A 20,379-nucleotide genomic window follows, 5' to 3' on the forward strand; every position below is an offset into this window, starting at 1 on the left:
CCATTCATGAACCATGATGCTAGGTGGTGCACAAACAGAACAAAAAGATGGTGCCTGACCCTGACACTAAGGTCCCATCTCAAATAAGGACAGTGGTACCCCTCAGTCTCTGGGTATAAAGGGCACTGCACCTCATAGAGGCAGGCAGGAGATCTTTGGAGTCTGCTGACTGGCAGAGAGGTTAGCTCCCTGTCTGTCCTTAGGAAACAAGTGTTTTTTCTTAGCTTCTCCCTGGTATCTGGTGTTTGGGTCCCCTTAGTAGTTAAGATCTTGTATTGATTTGTGAATGCCTGTTCCTCTCCATCCCCAGGGACCGGGAGTCTCACGGCTGCAGTGGAAACAGCCTCAGGGCGCAAAGCAGTGGTGGTGGGGAAGCCAAACACGTACATGTTTGACTGCATTGTAGAGCGCTTTGGTGTGGACCCTTCCCGCACCCTCATGGTAGGCGATCGACTGGAGACAGATATCCTGTTCGGCAAGAACTGTGGCCTCACCACGGTCCTGACCCTGACGGGGGTGTCCCGCCTGGAGGAGGCACAGGCCTACATGGCCAGCGACAGCCCTGCTGCAAAGGACCTGGTGCCCAACTACTATGTGGACAGCATTGCGGACTTGATAGCAGGCCTAGATGAGTAGAGGGTGGGGTGGAGTGAGGGATTCCCCGTCCAGATCTCCACCCAGTCCCACTTTCCTTTCCTTCCTCAATTCCTGGCTCTCCCCAGATCAGTATTGATTCATTTATTTTGCGGGGGCAGGGTTTGAGTAGTTGTCTTTCATCCTTTATCCTGTCAAGAGCTGAACTTGCCTGATAGAATCCTTCCCCTTCAGCTACACCTGCTACCACTGACTCTAAAGGAGAACTGGAAGCCTTGTGTTAAAGGCAGGGTGGGGGCATGTGCAAGCCGAACCAGTGTCTCTTTGCTCCCCTCCCCTCTGGTGGGGGTAAGGGCAGGCTGTCTTATTTTTCTTTTGTATATAACCAGTGGCGGCCTTTTACTGCTATGCCCTCCACTCTTTGTTTTTTTTTTTTTTCCCTGAGCTGCAGCTCTTGAGCTCCCCATAGTGCCTGCTGTTTCCAAGCAGAAATTGGACAATGAGTCCTTGCCAGGGGAGTAGTCACGGCTGTCTATTCTCTCTCCTGCCTCCACCCTTTGCTAGTGGCCAGGATCCCCACCCAGAGGGCATCTGGAGCTTGCATTGACTCAGAGACTGGTGAACAGAATCAACTCATAGCTTCCTTGCCCTGAAGGGAAGGATTGTCTCTTGTCCCACTGGACATAATTATCCAGTAACCCTGACATTTCTGCTGTAACACCAACTTAGTTTGGTGTCTTGGAGGGTGGGGGAAGAGAAACTGTCTCGACTCTGCCATAACAACCCAGACCTGCTGTAACTATTACAGCCCACCTCTGATGGGAACAACCTCCAAACACCCTTTCCTGTGTGTGGAGGAAAGTGTAGGGGAAAGGCTCTTCTGGACAGACCAGTGAAGTGCATCAGTAATGAACTGTGTAGCTTTTGTCTGTGTCTGATGGGTCGTCACCCCACTGCAACAGTGGGGAAGGGATGTGCATCCCTACCTCACCACTGTTGTGTGGCTGTGCGTGGCATAGCGTCAGTATTGTCAGTGCTGTGAACGGGCCGCAGACCCAGAAATCATTCCTTGCTGCTTTTGTCTTTTTTACAATTTTATTTATGAATTAACTTATTTATGGAAGTGTTTGTATAAATTATGCTGATTGGCTGTGCTGGAGGTGGGGACAGTGCCTTTGGACCTCACTCACTGCTTCTGACCCATGTTGTTGTGGTTCTTTGACACTCACCGTTTTTCAGTATATAATAAAGTGCGAGCGTGAGCTGGAATTGGCCTCCTTCATTCCTCTATCGCTGGTGGGCAGTAGGGAGGGAGAGAAACAGGACAAATGTAGGACTGAAATTAGGTGGTCTTAGTCAAGTTTCTAGGGAGCAGGAGTTGCTGGTCCTTCCCTCTTTAAGGACTGAATGGATTATGCAGAAGGAACCCCTTTCTCACTCTAAAACATGGGGTGGGGCATATTGGAAGCTGATTTGGACAAAACATGGCATGTTGATGAAGGACTCTGGTTGGTGGGGCTGTCTCACTCTGGCACCTTTAATAGCACTGCATGCACGCTAGGTGTCTGAGTCTAGGGCTTGGTTGGCTTGCCTCTGAGGGTGGCTGTAAGAATATAACCCAAACTCAGTGGATTGGCCACATGATTCCACTGCCTGTTTCCTTCCCTGGCTGTAGTCCGAGCTTTTCTTGACTGCAGCCCTTCAGGACTCTGGCTGAGGAAGCGTGACTCTGTGCCCCACTGGGGTGGATGCTGTGCCAACTGCTAGTCAAGTAGTTTTGTATCTGTAGCAAATCATCGTGGTTTCCCAATAAGTTCCTGATTTTTGTGCACCAAGAGGTAAAATTAATGGAGTACGACTCTGAAGTACGGCGTGGGCGCTCTGTCTCTCAGAGAAAGACTTTGAAAGCACATTTTGAATAAAGCTTTTAAAACTTTATGCTTCTCCACTCCTCTAAAGATCAAGAACTGAAGAGGACATGAAGTATGAGCCTCCATCTCTCCCTGAAAGTGATCTCTAAAATCAGCGTTGGAGGGGGTAGCTTGCTGTTCTGTGTGCTGCACCTCTGCAGTGGATAAACAGCAGTCGCTCTTGGAGATGCTTAGCCAGCCCCGTGCTCTTGTAAATGAGGGGCAAGTCTGCTGCCAGCAGCCAGGGGAAGGAGGACTGTTGAGAGAGTGCCTGACACCCCCTGGTGCTATTGATGTCTCCTTCTTCTGCATTAACAGAGGTGCCTTGCTAATGCCTGTGACGTTTTATAGTTGTGGTTGCTGGGCCACAGACAGGTCCCATGGCTGTACAGCTACTTTTGATTCCCAAAGCAGCCTCTTGCTGAAGACCTTACTCTAAGGATTCCTGTCAGCACTTGGGCTGCTGAGGTGATGGGCTATAGCCTGCAAGTGCCTTGCCTCACTTTCCCAGGGCTCATCACATCTGCTGCACAGTCAGCTGTAGTAGGAGGGTTTTCTGCAGTCAGTAGAGGGATCTGCATTCAGCTTCAGGGCCGGGAGGTGTATGGTGGGGAAGGAGGAGATTAGGAATGAAATAAAGGCTCAGTCACGTTCCGCCTTCTGTTTCTGTGCTGTTTCTCTAATACTGTCTCTGTACAGAATAAGGTGGACTGCAGCAGACCTTGTTCTTCTCTATTCTGCCATCGCAGAGGTTTCCACGGGGACAGTTATGTCGGCACGTGGAGGGTGAAATGGGTTGATGGCTTTGGTTGAGTAGCTGGTAGGACTGGTGCCCTTAGTGCTAAGTAGCCCCCTTCTTGGTAGTCTTAATACCAAAGCTAAGCCCAGTGCACAGAGAGAAGGCACGCCTTTCTCCTGGAGGCTGGTTCTAGACTCCAAAGGGTGATGTGTGTAGGAAGCTTGCCCTGTTCTAGTAAAGGGAAACACAAGCTGCTGGAAGGGGGGTAGAACAGCATGCTGCAGGATGTCGTGCTGCCTCTCCTGGTCTGCAGCCATGAGCGTTGCAGATGTTCCCCGGCTGAAGGGGGTGGAGATTTTTTTTTATGCAAATCTGGTTGTTGTGACAACTGTTGCTGAGATGGTGCATCTGCTATTTTCAATCAGCAGAGATCCTCCTCGGAAAGAGGCTTTGTGCTCAGTTTGCTCTCCTGGCTCAGTGGGAGCTGTGCAGGCAGAAGGGGGGAGCCTCTTGGGGCTTTCCACCGACACACCAGCCTTTGGCCAACTGAAGGAGGAGGGTGGATGAGGCCTTGAGGGACTCAGGAGTTGCATCAAGTTTCCAAGAGGTGGGGCATGGGAAGGTGGCTAAGAGCCATGCAGCCCGTGTATTCATACAGCGTGTCACAATCCTGTAGTTTGACTCTCCATGCAGAGGATACAGCAGTAGGTATCCTGCTATCTCCTGTGTTTGAGCTGGGATAGTGGTAGAGAGAGGAGGGGGAGTGCTGTTGTCAAGGCTAAAGCATTCAAAGTACAAAGTGCACTGTTGCTTTAACCCTGCCTTTGATCACCCAAATGCACAGCACAGGCTAGTAGACGCAACTTCCTCCTGGCAAAAGGAAGAAAGGAGGAGGGAAATGAGCTTGCTGTCATGTCAGTAAGCGCACTGCTGCAAGGCATGCAGCTGCTACGCTTATGAGTGGGGTACAGTACTTGGACTAGAATAAGGAGATGCGGATCTTAGGCTAGTTCATAAAGAGACCCACAAACCCTGTTCACGCTGGTGTTTCCCTGGAGGTCAGTCTCAGCAGAAAGGCTATTGCTAGAAATGGAGGGAGAGGACAGCTCTTTCTCTAACTTTTATTATTGGAGCAACTTGGGGCCCTAGTTGTGGACTGGGGCCGCTCTGTGCTGGGGCCTAGAGATGGCCCCTCCAGGCAGTGGGAGAAGGAAGCTTGCAGTCCTGCTCTTGGTTCTGTGCCTGCTCTGTTCATAAATGAACTCCAGCCTGTAGAACAGGCACGTTTCCCTAAAACTAATGGGCCAGATTTACAAAGGTGAAAAACAATAAAGTCACTGGCTTAATCTGTTTAGGCCCCTCCCTACTGCCCAGCTGCAGGCCTCTCTGCAGCTCTAGGTGCTGAAATGCTTGGCTAAAGCTGATCCCAACTCACTATGGAGTGCTGAGAATGGGGAGTAGGAGAGGGAAGAGAAGTGGGGTGGGGTGGGGGGGGCGGTTTCTGCACTCAGCAGGGAAGTTTGCTGTCTTCTCCCACTCTTTATGAACCGGGACACACTACCCCCAAGCACTGGGTACTTTCCAGTGCTGAAATATAAAAAGTATTCTTTACAAATATACTTCCTTTGTCGCTCATGCAATTTAACAGTTATTTTTGACCTAAAAAGCATCTTCCTTGTGCAAAGAGGGGCTGAGAGATAGGGGCCTCAGTCTGCTCTACCGTGTTGGTGGGGTCCATACATGTACAGGTGGTCATGCAGCATCCTTTGTGAAAATGCATGCAGACAGCACACAACTGAAGCGTCCGGGCAGCAAAATCCAGCCTGCGTTGCTTTAAGACAGGCACATACAGGAAAATGAGCCAGGGGATTCTAAGGCAGTACTCACCCCTAGAAGTCCAGGAGGTGACTCTCCTTGGTACAGAATGTAGTAAGAAGTGAGAGCTTAAGGCCTGTAAAACAAGCTAAGGCCTAAATGGAAGAATCCAAGTGAACAGGAGTATAAGGGGTCACTCAAGTTAACTGAAATTGGCACAGGAAAGTGCTGATACTGCAAGATTGCCAAAATATTACTAAAATATGTAGCAGGTATAGGAGGTACCAAGATACTAACTCCCTAAAATGACACTTTGATGGATAGAAATGATAAAAGGTGATACATGGAGTTGTTTTGCCCAAATTAGCCAATTAACGGAAAAGGGTGGCAGCTACCTACGTCAAGAGGGTGGCAACTACCTACATCAAAGGGGGCAGAATGAAAGTGTATGTAACAATGCATAAAAGAGGGTGTCAGAAGGAATACCAGCGTCCGGTCTAGGGGATAACGGAAAGTCCCGCCCTTGGTCCGAGGCCATTGTAACGCCGCCTATACGAAACTGACCCAGAGATACTCTGTAAGTCATTTCTCATTGGGCTGTATGCAATAAACCTGGCCTGGGTGCCTTCGTTGCTCAGCTAATCCGTGGTCGTGTCGATTCATTCGATCATGAGAGCCGTCTCGGTTTCCTGGCCAGAGCTGGGACAGCATCTACACGGAGACACACGCACACAGTCTACACTGATGAACATCGGTGACCAACACACCAATTACCACACAGAATAAAATGTGATCGTAGGCAGAAATTAGCGTTCTTTACTGGGCTGTACTGTTGGTTTCCATTGGACAGGTGGTGTGCAAGGGTGTCAGTCACCGAGGCTGCAATGAGCTGGGCGTCGGCCGTTTTAGTGAGACTTACGCCTTTAGTAGGTACTAAGGCCCAGATCCTCTAAGGTGTTTCAGCACCTCGTTTCCATTTGAAATCAATTTGAGCTGGGCACCTAAATACCTTTGAGGGTCTGGGCCTAACAGTCCCCCTCATTGGCAACGTCAGCAACAAAGCCAACAACAGAATGGGCCAGGAAGGGTGAGCTCTCTGCTCATCCCGAAGGAGGATCCCTCTGGAGCAGGGGTGAGGCAGGGCGGTGGGTGTGGGAAGCTTGTAGTGCCACTACCTGTTTGCTTTGTAAACACCCGTCCAGACATCAGTGCTGACAATCTGGCAAGTTTCGTAAGCATGGAGATCGGCTGAGCATGCAGGGCTGGTGTGTGTTTGCCAAACTCTGTGCAAGGTTGGCCAAGAAAGGGCAATCCAGCGAGAGGGGATGGCCTCCTCCTCTTGCCGGGTATTGTGCTGTCTCCTCTCATTCTGGAGTAGCAGGGATACCCTGGCCCCAGCCATGGAAGACTTTCCACTACTAAAGGGAAGCTAAATGTGGTTATGGCAACTGCTGCCCAAAAGCTGCTTCAGCTGTTTTCAGATTGCAAAGCATCCTCTTGCCCAGGATCATGCCTAAAGGGAGGCTCTGATGGACCCGATCCATCTCAATGTTCTTGGTCAGTGGGAACTTGAGGGGGGTTGGGAATGGCAGGGAGGGAGAAACCTTGCCTCACTTCCTAGTGGCAAGCCCTCCTGAGTGAGCTGTGTCCAGCTTGTTTGTGTGGTTACAGGAGCATGTGGAGATGGGGTAAAGAGGGGGTCCTGTGGCTGCCCTCACCCCTTGGGGCAATGTCCTGTATGGAGATTGACTAAGGAAGGGGAGATTTCCCTCTCTTGCAGCCTCACCTTTCCCTTTTTTGCTGTTTCCACTGGAATAGTTGTGGGACCTGATGCACAACTTCTGTTGTCGAGGCTAAAACAAAACTGTTGACTTCAGTCCACCTCCTTCAAGGGGTGGCTATGCCACATAAACCCCATTCACCAGGCCCAGATTTTCCAAAGTTCTTTGTGGTTCTGGGTACCTAATTTGTGGCCTGTAGTACCTTAACAAAGCCTGATTTTCAGCAGCTGCGCTCTCAGCACCTTCTGAAAAGCAGGACCCCCTAAAGTTGTTTCAAGTGGGGTTCCTTCTTCAGCAAGGTACCCGAAATCACTCGTCACTTTTGGACATCTCAGACCACTTGCCTCCCTCAGTGACAATCGGAGCAGAAATGTAACGGGTGGAAGGCACACAAGTGAATTCCCCATTCTACATTATATGTGTCCCCTACAGATGGGTGGACGAGGAGTGATATAGGTGGGAAGCTGGCAGTTCGGCAGTGTTTGTATTGTTCCCGTTCTGGGCATAGAGAGGACGTTAAAGTCCCCAGGACCACTGAACTGGTACACCTTGCCAAGACCGAACTCGCTGTGGAGCCCAGTTTGAGCCTGGGGCAGATCTGCCATAAGCACGTCAGAGATATGAGAATACAGGTGGTGGGGACAGGGCAGTCACTGCATCCAGCTGGGCCTCTTGCCATCTCCTCCTCCCACAGTCTGGTAACAGGGTCACCCTGCCCACAGGCCCTGGGGACTTTCTAGTGTTGAAGGAGGATTCTTCACCCTGCAAATGGAGCTGCTTTGTCACCCAGTGGTCACGTGACTTATCAGCTATTGTTGATCTTAAAAGCATCCTGCAGCTGCTAGAGACTGCACGGAAATTAGATGACAGGTGATAAGGCTCCAGTTTGCTGGTCTGTGTTTATGCATCTACCCCTCCCTTTTCAGTGATGCGCAAACATGCCTCCCGCCCCCGACTTAACTGAAGCAGGTGCAGAGCTGTGTTCAGCTTTTATCGCCTTAGAGCAGCCCGGTCTATTGGGGAAGCACCAAGTGGGATCCTGCAGTTGTGTTCACCCCTTTAAACCCAGGAGGTGCCTCTCTCTGCCATTCTCCATCTGTCTGTACATATTAAAGTGCATCCATGACCTGGGATTGGCCTTCTTTGGTTCCCACTGGTTCAGCTGGTAGGAATAGAGAACTGCAGTCACCAGGACTGCAAGGAGCTGCAATGTTCACTTCCTTTGTGCCCATTGATCGGTACTAACTGGCCCACTTATTAACATTCCTACCTCCAAGGCCAATGGCAGAATGGACCATGGAGGGGGAACTAACTCCCTGCTCATCCCAAAAGATGGTTCTTAGGCACATGGGCAGGGTGGAGCGTGGTGTGTAGGGGAAGTTTGCACTGTCCCTGTTTGTTCTGGATGTAGACAGCAGCCCAGGCACTAGGTCTGCCCATTTTAAAAGCGCTGAGCTCAGTTTAGACCCTTAAGAACGTGGGGTTGGTGTGAGTTTGCCCAGTGATTAGAGAATACGGCAGGCAGTCTCACCCACTGGTCTCTCCCAGGGGTTGAGTCATCTTCTCCCACTCATTGGTAACAGGGAGCGCCTGGTCCCTGGCACTGGGGATGTGCCATTGCTGAAAAAAAGGTAGGGTGCTTTACACCACAGCCGTAGGAGTTGAGACAACAGCTGGGCAGATGGTGTTTCCGCTCTTTTCAATCTGCAGACCGCACCCAAAGGGAGCGAAGGGACCATGTTGTTCTTCTGGGTTGGGGTGCTGTGCAGGCAGACTGGCAGTGGCAATGGCTAGCAGCACCTCCCAGGAATGTCCTCCCTGTGGGTAAAACAGAGGAACCCTTCCCAGAACAAGCAAATGAGCATGGCTGAGACCAGACTTTGGGTAACTAGATGGGGTTTGACTAGGTGACCGTGAGGAGGGTGGAAGGCACATGCAATGTATCTACTAGCCAGGAACCTGTGAGACACTCTTCCATGTGCACCGCAGTCTCCCCTCCCTCAGCCCTGCCCTGCCCCTTCCAGGAAGGAGCAGTGCAAAATCCAGCTGTTGAGCAGCTGGGCCCTGACATTTACATCTGTAAACTGAGGTTTTCGAGCTGTGGAGAAAATGAGACACAAATCAGTCCCCTCCCTGTGGGATGCGTGGTCTCCCAGAAGAGGGGCATTTTCAAGAGTATGTTGTCATCAGTTCTGCCTTGGGGGTGGGAAGGAAGCTCTGCCCAGTGTTGGCTGGGAAGGGGAATGGCGAACCCTCTGCTCCTCTCTTCCAAACACACTGGTCCCAGTCCAGCCCTGAGGTGACCCCTTGGCGTCAAGGGGGATTACTGAGGAGGCCTGTCTTTCTCTTATGCTTTGGCAACACTTGTGCAGCTTGTTATGCTAGTACAGCCTCACTGAATTGGGTCCATTCTTTTCCCAGCTTCACTGGGAAATTCATGCCCCTCTTGATTTCATTCTCTTGTAACACTGTTGCTTTTATTGAATCTGGCTGATTGTGTCCCTGGTGGAGAGTCAGCCAGGCTCTCCAAGGAGGGGCCCTGCATCTGCTAATTCAATTTCTATGGGCAGTCATATTCAGATGAGTCACCCCAGGGAGATGCAGCCAGGGGCTGACTTTTATCACAGGCATCTGCTGAAGACTGCTATTTAGGTGGGGGGTGGTCAGAAAAAGGAGCCTGGGACTGATTGAAAAAGGCAGCCGCATTTCATCCGTTTTGGCCCAGGCATAGCTGATTCTTTCAGGGTTGGCGTTGTCTTAAAAGCTTGTCTATTAACCTGCAGAACCTCCCCAGCATCCACACACATGCAGATGTCTCTGAGTGCCCCCCAGCCCTAACCTGCAGCACCTTCTGCCTCTCCAATCCTGCTCCCCAACCACACACAGCTCTGCCAAGGTGCCCCTCTCCTGCACTACAATACCTCCTGCTACCCCAAACCTGCCCTGCCCTGCCCTGCCCTGCACCACATCTCTGCCCAACCACCTGATTCCTGACTTGCAGCCCCTCCTGCTAGCCCAGTCCTGCGTTCTCCCTCTCAGCTCTGCTGATGATCCTCAGTCCTGACCCAGAGTATCAAGGAATTAAATGGACTCTAGTGTTTTCCCCCTGAGATGGGGGATGAGAGCCATTCTGGGGGTTTCCAGACCAACATACACAGTAAATAGGGGCACAGAGAGTCTCACAAAGAGCGAGCGAATACGCGTTTCAGTTCTGGGACTTTTGGAGGAGCCTCAGCCTGCCTTGTGATTTAGGAACAAAAAAAAGACAAGCAAAGCCTTAAGCCACAAGAGCAGTCTTGGCCCACTGCCTGGATTCTCTCTGTTCTTTAGATTTAATTATAGTTGAGCTGTTTTGCAATGAAGTAACTTTTTCCAGAGCAACCCTTTCACTCCGCAGTGAATCACACAGTGGACCCAACACAGTGTGGTAAATAACGTGCAGAACCTATGGGAATGATCCATTGGGACCAGGCACTCTGCTACCCCCACTGTCCACTCCGGGGTGGATTTAACTTGGACCAGATCTGCACAAGCACTAGGTGCCCCAGAAAGCTTCACCCACCTCCCCTCAGAATGGCTGTGGGCATGCACCCTGCACGACAGCTGACAGTTGCCTCCCAGCTGTTAGGTCTCTTTGCCCCGAGTGACTTGACAGGGGGCTCCATGGATGTGGGATGTATCTTCCCTCCTTGGCTCCTGCCTGCAGCAGGTGGAAGGCTGGCTAGCAGTTGTGTGTGCACTGGTGACCACTGTGTCAGGAGCTGAGACTGGAGCTCAGGTTCCTGCCCCAATCCTCCGTGAATAGGCAGCGAAGCTCCCATTTCATTTTGCATGGACCACTTCTAGTTCCCCATGCACCGCTTTGGCTCTGGTGCTTCTAGCCACCCAAGGCTATCTGGAATGAAGGGTCTAGCCTCGCCTCACCCTGCCCTGCCAATTCTTGTTCAATTTAACCGTTTGGGATTTTTGTGTTTGAAAATCTTGGATTTTTGTTTAAAACACTCTCATCCTAAAACTATTTTCCATTGGCTCAGTGGCCACTGGGCCTGGACCTGACCCTCCAGTGACTGGTTGGCTGCTTGGGGAAGGTGGAGTTTAGCATCAAGGGGCTGGGGAGAAAGCTTTATCCTGCTAGCTTTTGGGCACTCAAAATTCCACACACACCCCCACTTGCTTTTTCTGATTGGCTGAAAGGGGGTGTGACTCAGTGTGTGACTCATCAGCTGCCCAACTATTTAAGGGTAGGGGAGCAGTACAGCAGCTGCCAGTGCTCACATCTGTCTGTTAGATCTCAGCAGCTGGAGTAAAAGCTAGCGGACCACCACCATGGCATCTTGTGTGAGTGAATGAGGAGTCTTGTTTCTGGGGGTGTTGGCTGCAGGCTTAGAGGGAGATTGATGGTGTGTTGTAAAGGGTAACTACTGCTGGCAAGCTGGAGAGAGTCAAGGTGGGGGGGCCTTGGCTTTGCTGAGGGTTGTCTGTACTGGGATGAAAGGGTGGTGGCTCTGAGGTGATTGTGGACTATGCTGTTGCCTTTTAAGGGCCTGTGATCTGAGAGGAGGGTGGGAGTAATGAGGCTTTCTACTAGCTCTTATGTGACATTAGAGCAGAGGGGTCTGTCTCTGCTCCCAAGTAAGGTTCTTCCTTTTTCTCCTTGGGGGTGGGGGGAAAGCTGGGTTTGGGGTGGTGGTTTTTGGGTTGGGTTTGTTTTCTTTGGGGGGGGGGGAGAGGGAAAGTTGACTCCTCCTTTAGCAAAGTCCCCTATATACTGCCTGGGAGTAGGGTGGGGCAAGTTGCTAGAACAGCAGCTGGCTCCTCCTGAACATCCTATGCCCAAAATACCCAGCCCCATGACTTGCAACTTGCTTGCAGCCTGAAGCTTTTGGAAAGTTCTTGCTTTTTAACCTGCTCGGAGGTGCCTGTTGGGGGTGCAGGAAATATTGGGATGGTGTTGCAACTGGGAGTGGCTGCAAGGGAGTTGCTTGAAGGTGCTAATACCAGAGGAGTTGTTGCCCCCTACTGTTTTTCCCTTCTCCTACCATAGTACACTTGGGTTTGAGGGGGATGACCAGGTAATATTCTCCCTCTCTCTCCCCTGGAATGGTGGAAGGAGGCATGACCCTAGGCAGTACAGCCCAGGCATGTGGATTATGCCCAGGGATTCTGTTCCAGCTAGCGGGTGTTCGTATGCTTGCTGGGGGCAGAGAGGAGGGTGTGGCTGGGTCCCTTCCTGGGTGTGCTGAAAGCTGCAAAATGAGCCCATGGCTGGGGAGCAGGTGGTATGTCTGAGCCATGGTGGAAGTTCCTTGCAGTCGCAGTCTAAACCCTCTACCACCACAGGAAGCCGTGGCTCTGGAAAAGGTGTGGACATGATTCCTGTTGTGGCTCTGGCCCGGAGTGCTTAGCTCTCTTTCTCCTGCTTCCCTCGTGGGGCAGAGAAGGAAGGGCCACAGTCTGAGGTGCTCTAAGCAGCTAAAAGGTGCTGATGTGAGAGCACTGGGTGGAGTGGGGATATTCTGACCACAAACCAGGTACAGCCCAGGCAGCAGTTACCTCATGTCCAGCCCTTCCCTGGGGGGAGCCGCTCTGCAGGAGTGAGTCTGTGAGGTGTGCCCACTCAAGCCTTGCTCTGAGGCTGCCAACCAGGAGCTCTGCTAACACCCGTTGATCAGCCCAGGGGGGAATGCGGACACAGCCGTTCAGACCACACCCCATCATCCACACGCACGCTTCAGTGTAGGTTACCACATAGCTCTCTCGGGCCAAAAGCATCCCGCTGCTACCAACCCACAACTGAGCGGCAAGCGGGTGGCAGGACTCCTACCAAACCGAAGGAGCTGCAACACCAGTGCAGCTGGGCTGGCATGTGATGCCTTGGGACCTGCAAAGTGGGGAGAGTTTGGGTGTGGCCTGAGCTGTCTTGCATATGGAGAGTGTAGGCTGGTGTGGATTTCAGTAGCAATTGAGGACTCCATTCATGGTGGTGGAGGCAAGCCAGGTGGGGTAAGATTCCCCCTTGTAGCCACTGTTCCCCTAGTCTACAAGGGGGAAGCAATGAATGCCCACTCCAATAGAGGTCACTTCTCTGGGGTGGGGGGCAGGCAGTCTCTGGCACTCCTTCCTGGGTATGTGGGAGCCTCTCTCACTGCCTGAAGTGATGTGCCAATACCATCTCCCATCCCCACCCAGAAGAAGCATTTATCTCCCAACGGATCAGCTTCTCACACTTCCATAACTCTGCCACGTGTCCTATTGCAGCCTGGGTGGGGTGCCAGAGGGGAGCATGGGGCTAACATGTCTGTCTCTGGATTCCTCAGGGAATGGTTTGTACCAACATGGGTGTCAAGGCTGGAAAGCGCATTGCCGTGAAAGGTGAAATCTCTGCAGGTGCCAAGAGGTAAATCATGCCCAGGGAGGGGGAGAAAATGTATGGAGGGGTCTAAGGAACATGCTACAACCCTCTTGACTATAGGGTGGCGGGAAGGATTCCCCCTTGCTGTGTGAGAAGGGCATGGCCTTGAAAGGGTTAATGTCTAGGGCAGCACTTTCCACTGAGTCACTTCATAATGTATATGTAGGCAATCCTCCTCCCCCCCCCATCCCCAGTGCACCTCCTGCCAAGAGGATAAGTAGAACCAGATGCTAAGTGCATCAGTCCCCTCCCCTGGTAGCAACCACATCCCCTATCGTGCCCAGCAGGGGAAACTGAGCGGCTCAGTGTGAAAAAAGGCGATGGCCTCTCTTGGGGATGTGGTGAGCAGACAGGTGGGGCTTCTGGCTGGAGGAGAGCAACTGGCTCTGCCAAGAGCTCCTCCTGCAAACCTGTGTGGTGCAGCTCTGTGAGGCAGAAGCAGCCTTGATCAAGTTAGTGCCTAGAGAGCCCATGGGTGCGTCTACACAGCAAGAAACAAGCAGCAAGTCCAGAGCCCGACTTGCCATGCTCAGACTTGTGCTGCCATGCTAAAAATAGCCATGTAGATGGCTCAGGCTCTGAAAGCCGCTCTCTTCCCCAAGTGTCTGAGCCTGAACTCCTGCCTGAGCTACAATATCTACATGGCTAGCTCTTTGCATCGTAGCCCAAGGCTCCTGACCCAGGCTTTGAGACTCACCACTGTGGCTTGGTTTGGGTTTTTTTTGCTATGTAGCTGTATCCCTGAGGGCCTCTAGTCCCTACAGCATGTCTGGCCTCCAAAGCCCAGCGAGTCTGTCCCCTTTGTGCAGTTGGCAGGGCTTTCCCACACTGTGGGAGGATAGTTTGGCTCCCACACTGGGAATGGATGCTATTCCAAGGAGCAACATGCCCCAACGCTTCCCACTCCCTTTGAAGTGCGATAGCATCAGCGCACAGCCTTCTGGGCCTCCTCTTCCAAAACAATATGCCTACTGTTGGCATGACTAGGGGCCCCAAGGGAGGGTGAGAAGAAACACTTTCCCTTGAAGATCCTTTGGGATGAAAGGTGCTTATTAAGTTGGTAATTGCTTCCACTGCCTCTGGAGTGGAAGGTGCCAGCTATTTAACAGGACACAGCAACAAGTAGCTGCTTACTCAGAAGTGAGGAATATAGAGCACGGGTGAAACACCAAGGGGACTTCAGGGTGCAGAATGCAATTCTCCAAGCTGGTGAGGGCTAGCCTCCCCATTCCTCCTCTTGTGGAAAGAGCTGTGGAGCCAAGTAACCAATGCCTCTGGCTCTCGCCAAAAGACAGCATCCTGCAAGGGCAATGCCTCAAAGGAAAGAGCATCCCCTATTGACTCACCAATTCCCCCTGCAGAACCCTAGGCTTTTCTTGAAGGGCTCCTCTACAAATTTGGACCTGATGCTGCTCAGATAGAAGTGACCAAGACCACAGGCCCTAGAGGAAAGCATGTATGGGGCTGCCAGTCTGGGGTGCCATGCATGAGGCTGCCTGTGTCTCACTTGTTTGTTCTCTGGCAGCTTTGTGCTGAACCTAGGGAAGGATCCAGCCAACATAGTGCTGCACTTCAACCCACGTTTTGATGCTCATGGGGATGTGAAAACCATCGTTTGCAACTCCAAGGACAAAGGGGAGTGGGGTGCGGAGCAGCGGGAATCAGCCTTCCCCTTCCAGGATGGTGCCAATGTGGAGGTGAGGCCTGGAATAACATGGATCTGGGTAGTATCCCTGTAGCCTGGGACACCTCAGCTGTGTCACTGAAAGGTAGGGAGGAGGTTGTTCTACAGAGGGTGCTCTATCCCAGGAGTTGGGCAGGAGATCACAGCCACCTCCCACATGTGCTGATTAGGCAGAGTCCTGACAACCAGTAAACAGATGCTCCAGCCCCACTCTCTAGCTTGAAGGTTTTGCTATCTGGGCAGTGCAGGAGAAGATGAGCATCTAGCAGACTTGGCAGGCATGTCCTCTGACTCCTCTGTTCCTCCCTTGCAGATCTTCTTCACTCACGACCCAAGTAATCTAACCATTGCTTTGCCAAACAACCACCAGTTCAAGTTCCCTAACCGGTTGGGTCTCCAGGCCATTGACTTCTTGAATGCAGAAGGCGATTTCACAATCAAATCCGTCCAGTTGGAATAATTTCCCACTCCTCATGCTCCAAAGGGATATTTAAAAGGAAACAAAATAAAACACCACTGAATCTTATCTACTAAACCTAGTGACTAGCTTTCTTGTGTGTCTGCATTTCCCACAGCACCCCACACCCTTTCCTGGGTCCAGCACTTCCTTCAGTCGGGCCTGGTATGTGATGGCACCTTCTGTAGCTGGGTGGGAGTAGGCCGGTGTTCTTTGGATGATAGGCCCAGCTTTTGGCTTGTGTTGCCTAATCGCCTCTCTATGGGGATGCTATGGAGCGTAGACTTCCTGAGGGAGCAGGATAATGTGACCAAAAGATCAGTAACAAAAAGCACATCTATAGCAGCATGGCTGTGCCTGGCACTAATGAATGCAGGAGCAGGTCTCTGCTCTACTTAACTTATTGCACTAAACTCCCTTGGCTCTCAAGAGCCAGCATCACACTCCAGGGGAACGAAAGGAGTGTGGTGAATGCCTACTCCCTGACTCTGCACTTCACTAAACACTGCAGAGCTGCTCAAGGGGTCGATGAGTCGGAATAGAATAAAAGTGGCTGCTGCTGCCATGTCAGCACTGAATGTATACAGCGCTCTAAGGCGGCACAGGAGTGGAGTGGACTAGGTTGTCCTACCTACGTTGCTTTTGCAAAAGGCCTGTCTCAGTCACACCACAGACGCCACCATCTCCCAGGGCTGCTGGCCACCCTTTGGGAAGCAGCACTAACAGCTGTGCAGTGCCCCTTTACCAGCTGTGCTTACTAATACAAGTGACCTCCTGTCCTGGCTTAGTGTGCACCCTGTACAGGCTATGCTAGGGGCTCTGTCCACCAATGTTCGTGCTTGGAGTTCCAAGTAAACTGGCACCGAAGGCGCCTACACACCACCACTTATGTCGGTGTAACTTACGTTGCTCAGAGTGTGAATAAGCCACCCCCTGAGTGACACAAGTTACACTGACCCAAGCGCTGGTGTGTGGACAGCACTATGTCAGCAGGAGAGCTTCTCCCACCACCATAGCTACTGCCTCTGAGAGGAGGCTTCATTATGCCAAGGGGAGAGCGCTCTCCTCTCAGCACAGTGGTTCTCAACCCATTTACCAGTGTGGGCTGCATATTCAGCTCTGGGGCATGGGGTGGATGCAGCCCACGTAACACTCACATACCTACACAGCCTGCTCGGCCCTGAGGCATTGACGTGGGCTGCAGCTGTGTGCTGATTGGACCACAAGCAGGCTGTGGGTTGAGAACCAGGGGCCTAGAGCATCTTCACCAGCTGTATCGCTGTAAAGCAGAGGCTGGGGCACCTTTGCTTCTGCACAGATCTACAAAAGACTATAGACAGGGGAAAAATGAAGCCTAAAATAATGGGCTCTGATTTGCTCTTGGGGGTGCCACAAAACAATCTCTGTGCTGCTTACAGCTTTGGGCTGCTTATCTCTCTCCAGTGGAGGAAATGCAGTGTGCTGGCTGGGTTACCACATGATATGTCTACGCCTGCCCACATCTTCCTCTAGCCCTGCACCACAGCAAAATTACACTGCAGTGTCAGCACTGGGTGTGAGCCAAACTCCTACTCCAAGTCAGGAGCTGCTCCCATGTGGCTACTGCCTATCACAAGGCATGTAAGCTGGGCTTTTGTTGTTATCTCTGGTCATGTGCCAGTGACTCTGTGGGTCTCTTTCAGGCTGGTGTGATTCCCACCACTCCCCTCTCCCTCCATGTTGGGCATGTGATGAGGCATGTTACAACCTCATGGTATGTTCCTCCTCCTGCTGTGGGTAAGCCAACCCCCTGGCCCAAGAAGCCTGCTGCTGCTTTCCATTGGGGTGTTACCCCCTCCTGCTGGATCTGTGCTGCATCAGGAGCAGGGGCTGGCCCTGGGAGGGGGATGTGGAAAAGTTTCTCTATTAAAATATCTAATATTTTCAAGCTAAACAGGGCTAGACTAAAGCAATTCACAGCCCACCCCTACAGGGAGGCCCCTGTGCCATAGCCCTGCCCCTAGTTGGGGTTGTAGTGGCAGGGACCACCCACAAGAAAACTGTCTGCTGGGCTGGCAAGGGGCCCACTCTTTGAAGTGGAGGCTTCACCCGCTCCCTGCACCATCACTCCCAGTCTTCAGGCAGACAGTTACATACACCCAGGAGGAGGCAGGCCATGCTCCACCTGTCTGAGTAGGATTCTATCAGGGCTGGGTTTCTGGGAGTGAGGCTCTCTACCTTCAGATGTCTCTGCAGGGGTTTGTCCTGCCCTTCCCTCCTCCCTCCCCTGCAGCAGCAGGGAGTTCAGTCCCTACCCCATTAAGATGAATGGAAGCTGTTCACAGTTCTCCTAGCTCTTGTCTCAGGCAAACATGAGTGCATTGATCACACTTGGATCACAGGTAGGGTTTTTTTTTTAAATGAAAGCTGAAATACTAGTGCCACCACATGACTGCAGGAGCCAGGCCCCCTTAGTCCAGCCTTGATGCTAACTTGGGAACTGCTGGAAATGACTGCAGTCTAATCTCACCAGCGCCTGCTGTGGCTTATTGCTATCCAGAGTTCACTAGGGCTCTGCTTGTTGCCAGAGTGGAGAGAGCAGGCTTCCCTGCTATTAGCAGGGGTGTCAGTGCCCCTGTTTGGAATCAGCTGCTGGGCCTCCTGCTCCGTTCACCTGCTCCGTTTGCGCTGAGAGGCTGCAGACAAGTATGTCTAGAGAGGGAGGAAACCTGGGTTTGAATTCCCTCTCTCCCACCGCCAGAGGGCCAAGTAAGGATCCAAGAGAGGAACCATATTATAGCCCATCCCCCCCACACTCGTGCATTAGCATTCAGAGGAGCATCTTTTTCTTGGAGAGCACTAAGGGCCAATAGCAGGTTAAGTGGGAGGGGGCTATAATGGTTGTTGAATGAGGAGGAGCTCAGACATTTGGGAAGGAGCAGGTGCCAGGGCAGAGACCGTCAGTGCTGCTCAGTAAGAGAACAGGAGACGCTGCAGGTAAGTGCAGAAGGCAGAGATGCAGGTGTATTTAATAGCCCTTATGAGACTGCTAAACATCAACAGAAAGCGGCATTAAGTCCTGGCTGCACATGCTCCTGGAGTTTAATTGTCAGAGGTCTCCCCCTCCCTTCCTTTCCCCAGCCCTCTGCCTGGCAGTCCCTTGAAGGTCATGGGCATGCCTTCTGCTTGGGCTCGACCCTGCTTCCCCTTCTGGAAGAGAGTCCGCTCCCCTGCCTGCCTCTCCCCACTATAGGCCAGATACTCGCGGTAGTTCCTGGTGAGTAGGGTGTAGAGGAACGGGTTGATGCAGCTGTTGCCGTAGGTCAGGCAGGTCACTCCAAAGTTGAGGTATGCTTGGGCGGTAGGACTGAGCCCCAGGCCCTCAGTCCAATACAGCTTGACGAGCTGCCAGGCCCAGAAGGGTACAAAGCAGGCCCAGTAGGCTGCAATGATGCTGAAGATCCTGGGGAAGAGCTTCTGCTTCAAGGCCCGGCCTGTCACCCCTGGCTGCATGGCCGCCACTGAGCTCCAGTAGGCTCGGGCAAGGCGGAAGTAGAGGAAACCCAGGATCAGGCCAGGAGCCAGAATGCTGGTGGTGAAAAGCACTGTGAGGTAAACCCGGAAGGCCTCAGGAGTCCAGGCAGGGAAGCAGATCCGCTTGTTGTGGCTGCCACTGTCCCGCAGTTGGATCATGACCATCATGGGCACAGTCAGCAGAAGCGAGAGGAGCCAGAGGGCCAGACTGGTGAGTTTGCGGCAGCTGTTCCCGGCTTGCCTGGCCCTCAGTGGCCTGGTCACTGCCCAGTACCGCTCCAGGCTCATGGCCGTCAGCGTGAAGATGCTGGCATGCATGGTAAGGAGGTCCAGGCTCAGCAAGAGTCTGCAGCCCACATCCCCAAAGAACCAGTCCTGAGCAAAGTACGTGCATACCACGAAGGGGATGGTGGAGAGATAGAGTAGGTCAGCGAGGGCCAGGTTGACCACATAGACACACAGGGAGCCAGCTGAACGGCCAGACATGCCTCTGGATGCCACCACTAGTGTGTAGACATTCCCTACCATCCCCAAAAGGCACATGACTGTCAGGATGGTGCCCAAGAGCCCAGTGACTGGACTGTCCTCTTCTAGGCTACCACCATCATCTGAGAAATTACCACACTGACCTTCCTCTCCCGCCTTTGCCGTCATTGGGCCAGGGTCACAACACATGTTTTGCTAATGAGAGAAGCTACAGCATATACTGCCAGAGAGGCATTTTCCCTTGCTGTGCAGGACTCTTGTAGACTCAATGTGGGCACAGCTGGGGAAGGAAGAAGTGATGGGAAGAGACCTTGGGTCTATTTCTCACATCAAACAATTCAGCCCGTTATGTGGACCCAATCCTTTGCAAGCTCTGCTCAGCAGGATTCCTTACCGGTAGTCACGGCACCACAGATTTGAGAATGGCAGCCAAAAACCCCTCCATCTATGGCGAGGTGCCGTCGGCTCTCTTTATCTTCTTCTCCCCTCCCTTGTGTTCACTGGCCATTGGAGACCAACAGAAATTCCTCCTCGGTGGGCAGCTAGGTTGTTCTTTCCTCCACTTCTCTCCTTCCTCTCAGCTCAAAGAAAGCCACAGGAGAATTGTAATATTTCCTCCCCCGACAAACTATCCCATCGTCCCTCTGAGTGTCTAAACTCACAGCTTAACACCCAAGTGTCAATGATCTCAGAATTTGTATTGGCCTCTTAGCCACTAGCTGAGGAATTACATTAGATTTCTCACCTTCCTTCCTTCAAACCTTTCGCCTTTTCTTTTCTCCTTCTTTCTCTTTTCTTTCTTTCATTTCACTCTTTTGATCCTGCCTCTAATTTTCCCCTCTGCAGCTGCTACTTCTTCTTTCACTCCTTTGAAGAAAGCTTTAGATGCAGGCTGACATTTCCATTCCTTTGGCTGGATGAGAGAGTCAGGGAAAGTCATTGAAGCCCAGAGTCAGAATGGAAATGCCAAGGTCCGCGTAGGAAATGT

At 52.1% G+C, this 20,379-nt stretch overlaps 3 protein-coding genes across 3 annotated transcripts in view; 2 read left to right on the forward strand and 1 right to left on the reverse strand.

The window, feature by feature from the left end:
* The window catches only part of SH3BP1 (SH3 domain binding protein 1), a 29,899-nt gene extending 27,461 nt beyond the window's left edge, over positions 1-2,438 (forward strand). The window contains exon 21 of the mRNA XM_067558946.1: positions 311-2,438. Within this exon, the coding sequence (XP_067415047.1) occupies positions 311-636 (326 nt within the window). The 3' untranslated portion in view covers positions 637-2,438. The remainder of the gene's footprint in view (positions 1-310) is intronic.
* Positions 2,439-11,042: 8,604 nt separating this feature from the next.
* On the forward strand, positions 11,043-15,470 carry LGALS1 (galectin 1). Its single transcript, XM_067559014.1, has 4 exons — positions 11,043-11,177; positions 13,157-13,236; positions 14,777-14,948; positions 15,249-15,470. Exons 1-4 carry the CDS (start codon positions 11,166-11,168, stop codon positions 15,393-15,395), a joined length of 411 nt encoding a protein of 136 aa, XP_067415115.1. The 5' UTR covers positions 11,043-11,165; the 3' UTR covers positions 15,396-15,470.
* Positions 15,471-18,473: 3,003 nt separating this feature from the next.
* LOC137160384 (urotensin-2 receptor-like) lies at positions 18,474-19,559 on the reverse strand. The gene has a single exon (XM_067558947.1). It carries the CDS (start codon positions 19,557-19,559, stop codon positions 18,474-18,476), a length of 1,086 nt encoding a protein of 361 aa, XP_067415048.1.
* Positions 19,560-20,379: the final 820 nt, after the last annotated feature.

The sequence above is a fragment of the Emydura macquarii genome, unplaced genomic scaffold (genome assembly GCF_026122565.2).
Source record: "Emydura macquarii macquarii isolate MOO-44397 ecotype Brisbane River unplaced genomic scaffold, CSIRO-AGI_Emac_v2 contig_2205, whole genome shotgun sequence".
NCBI classification, from domain to species: Eukaryota; Metazoa; Chordata; order Testudines; family Chelidae; genus Emydura; species Emydura macquarii.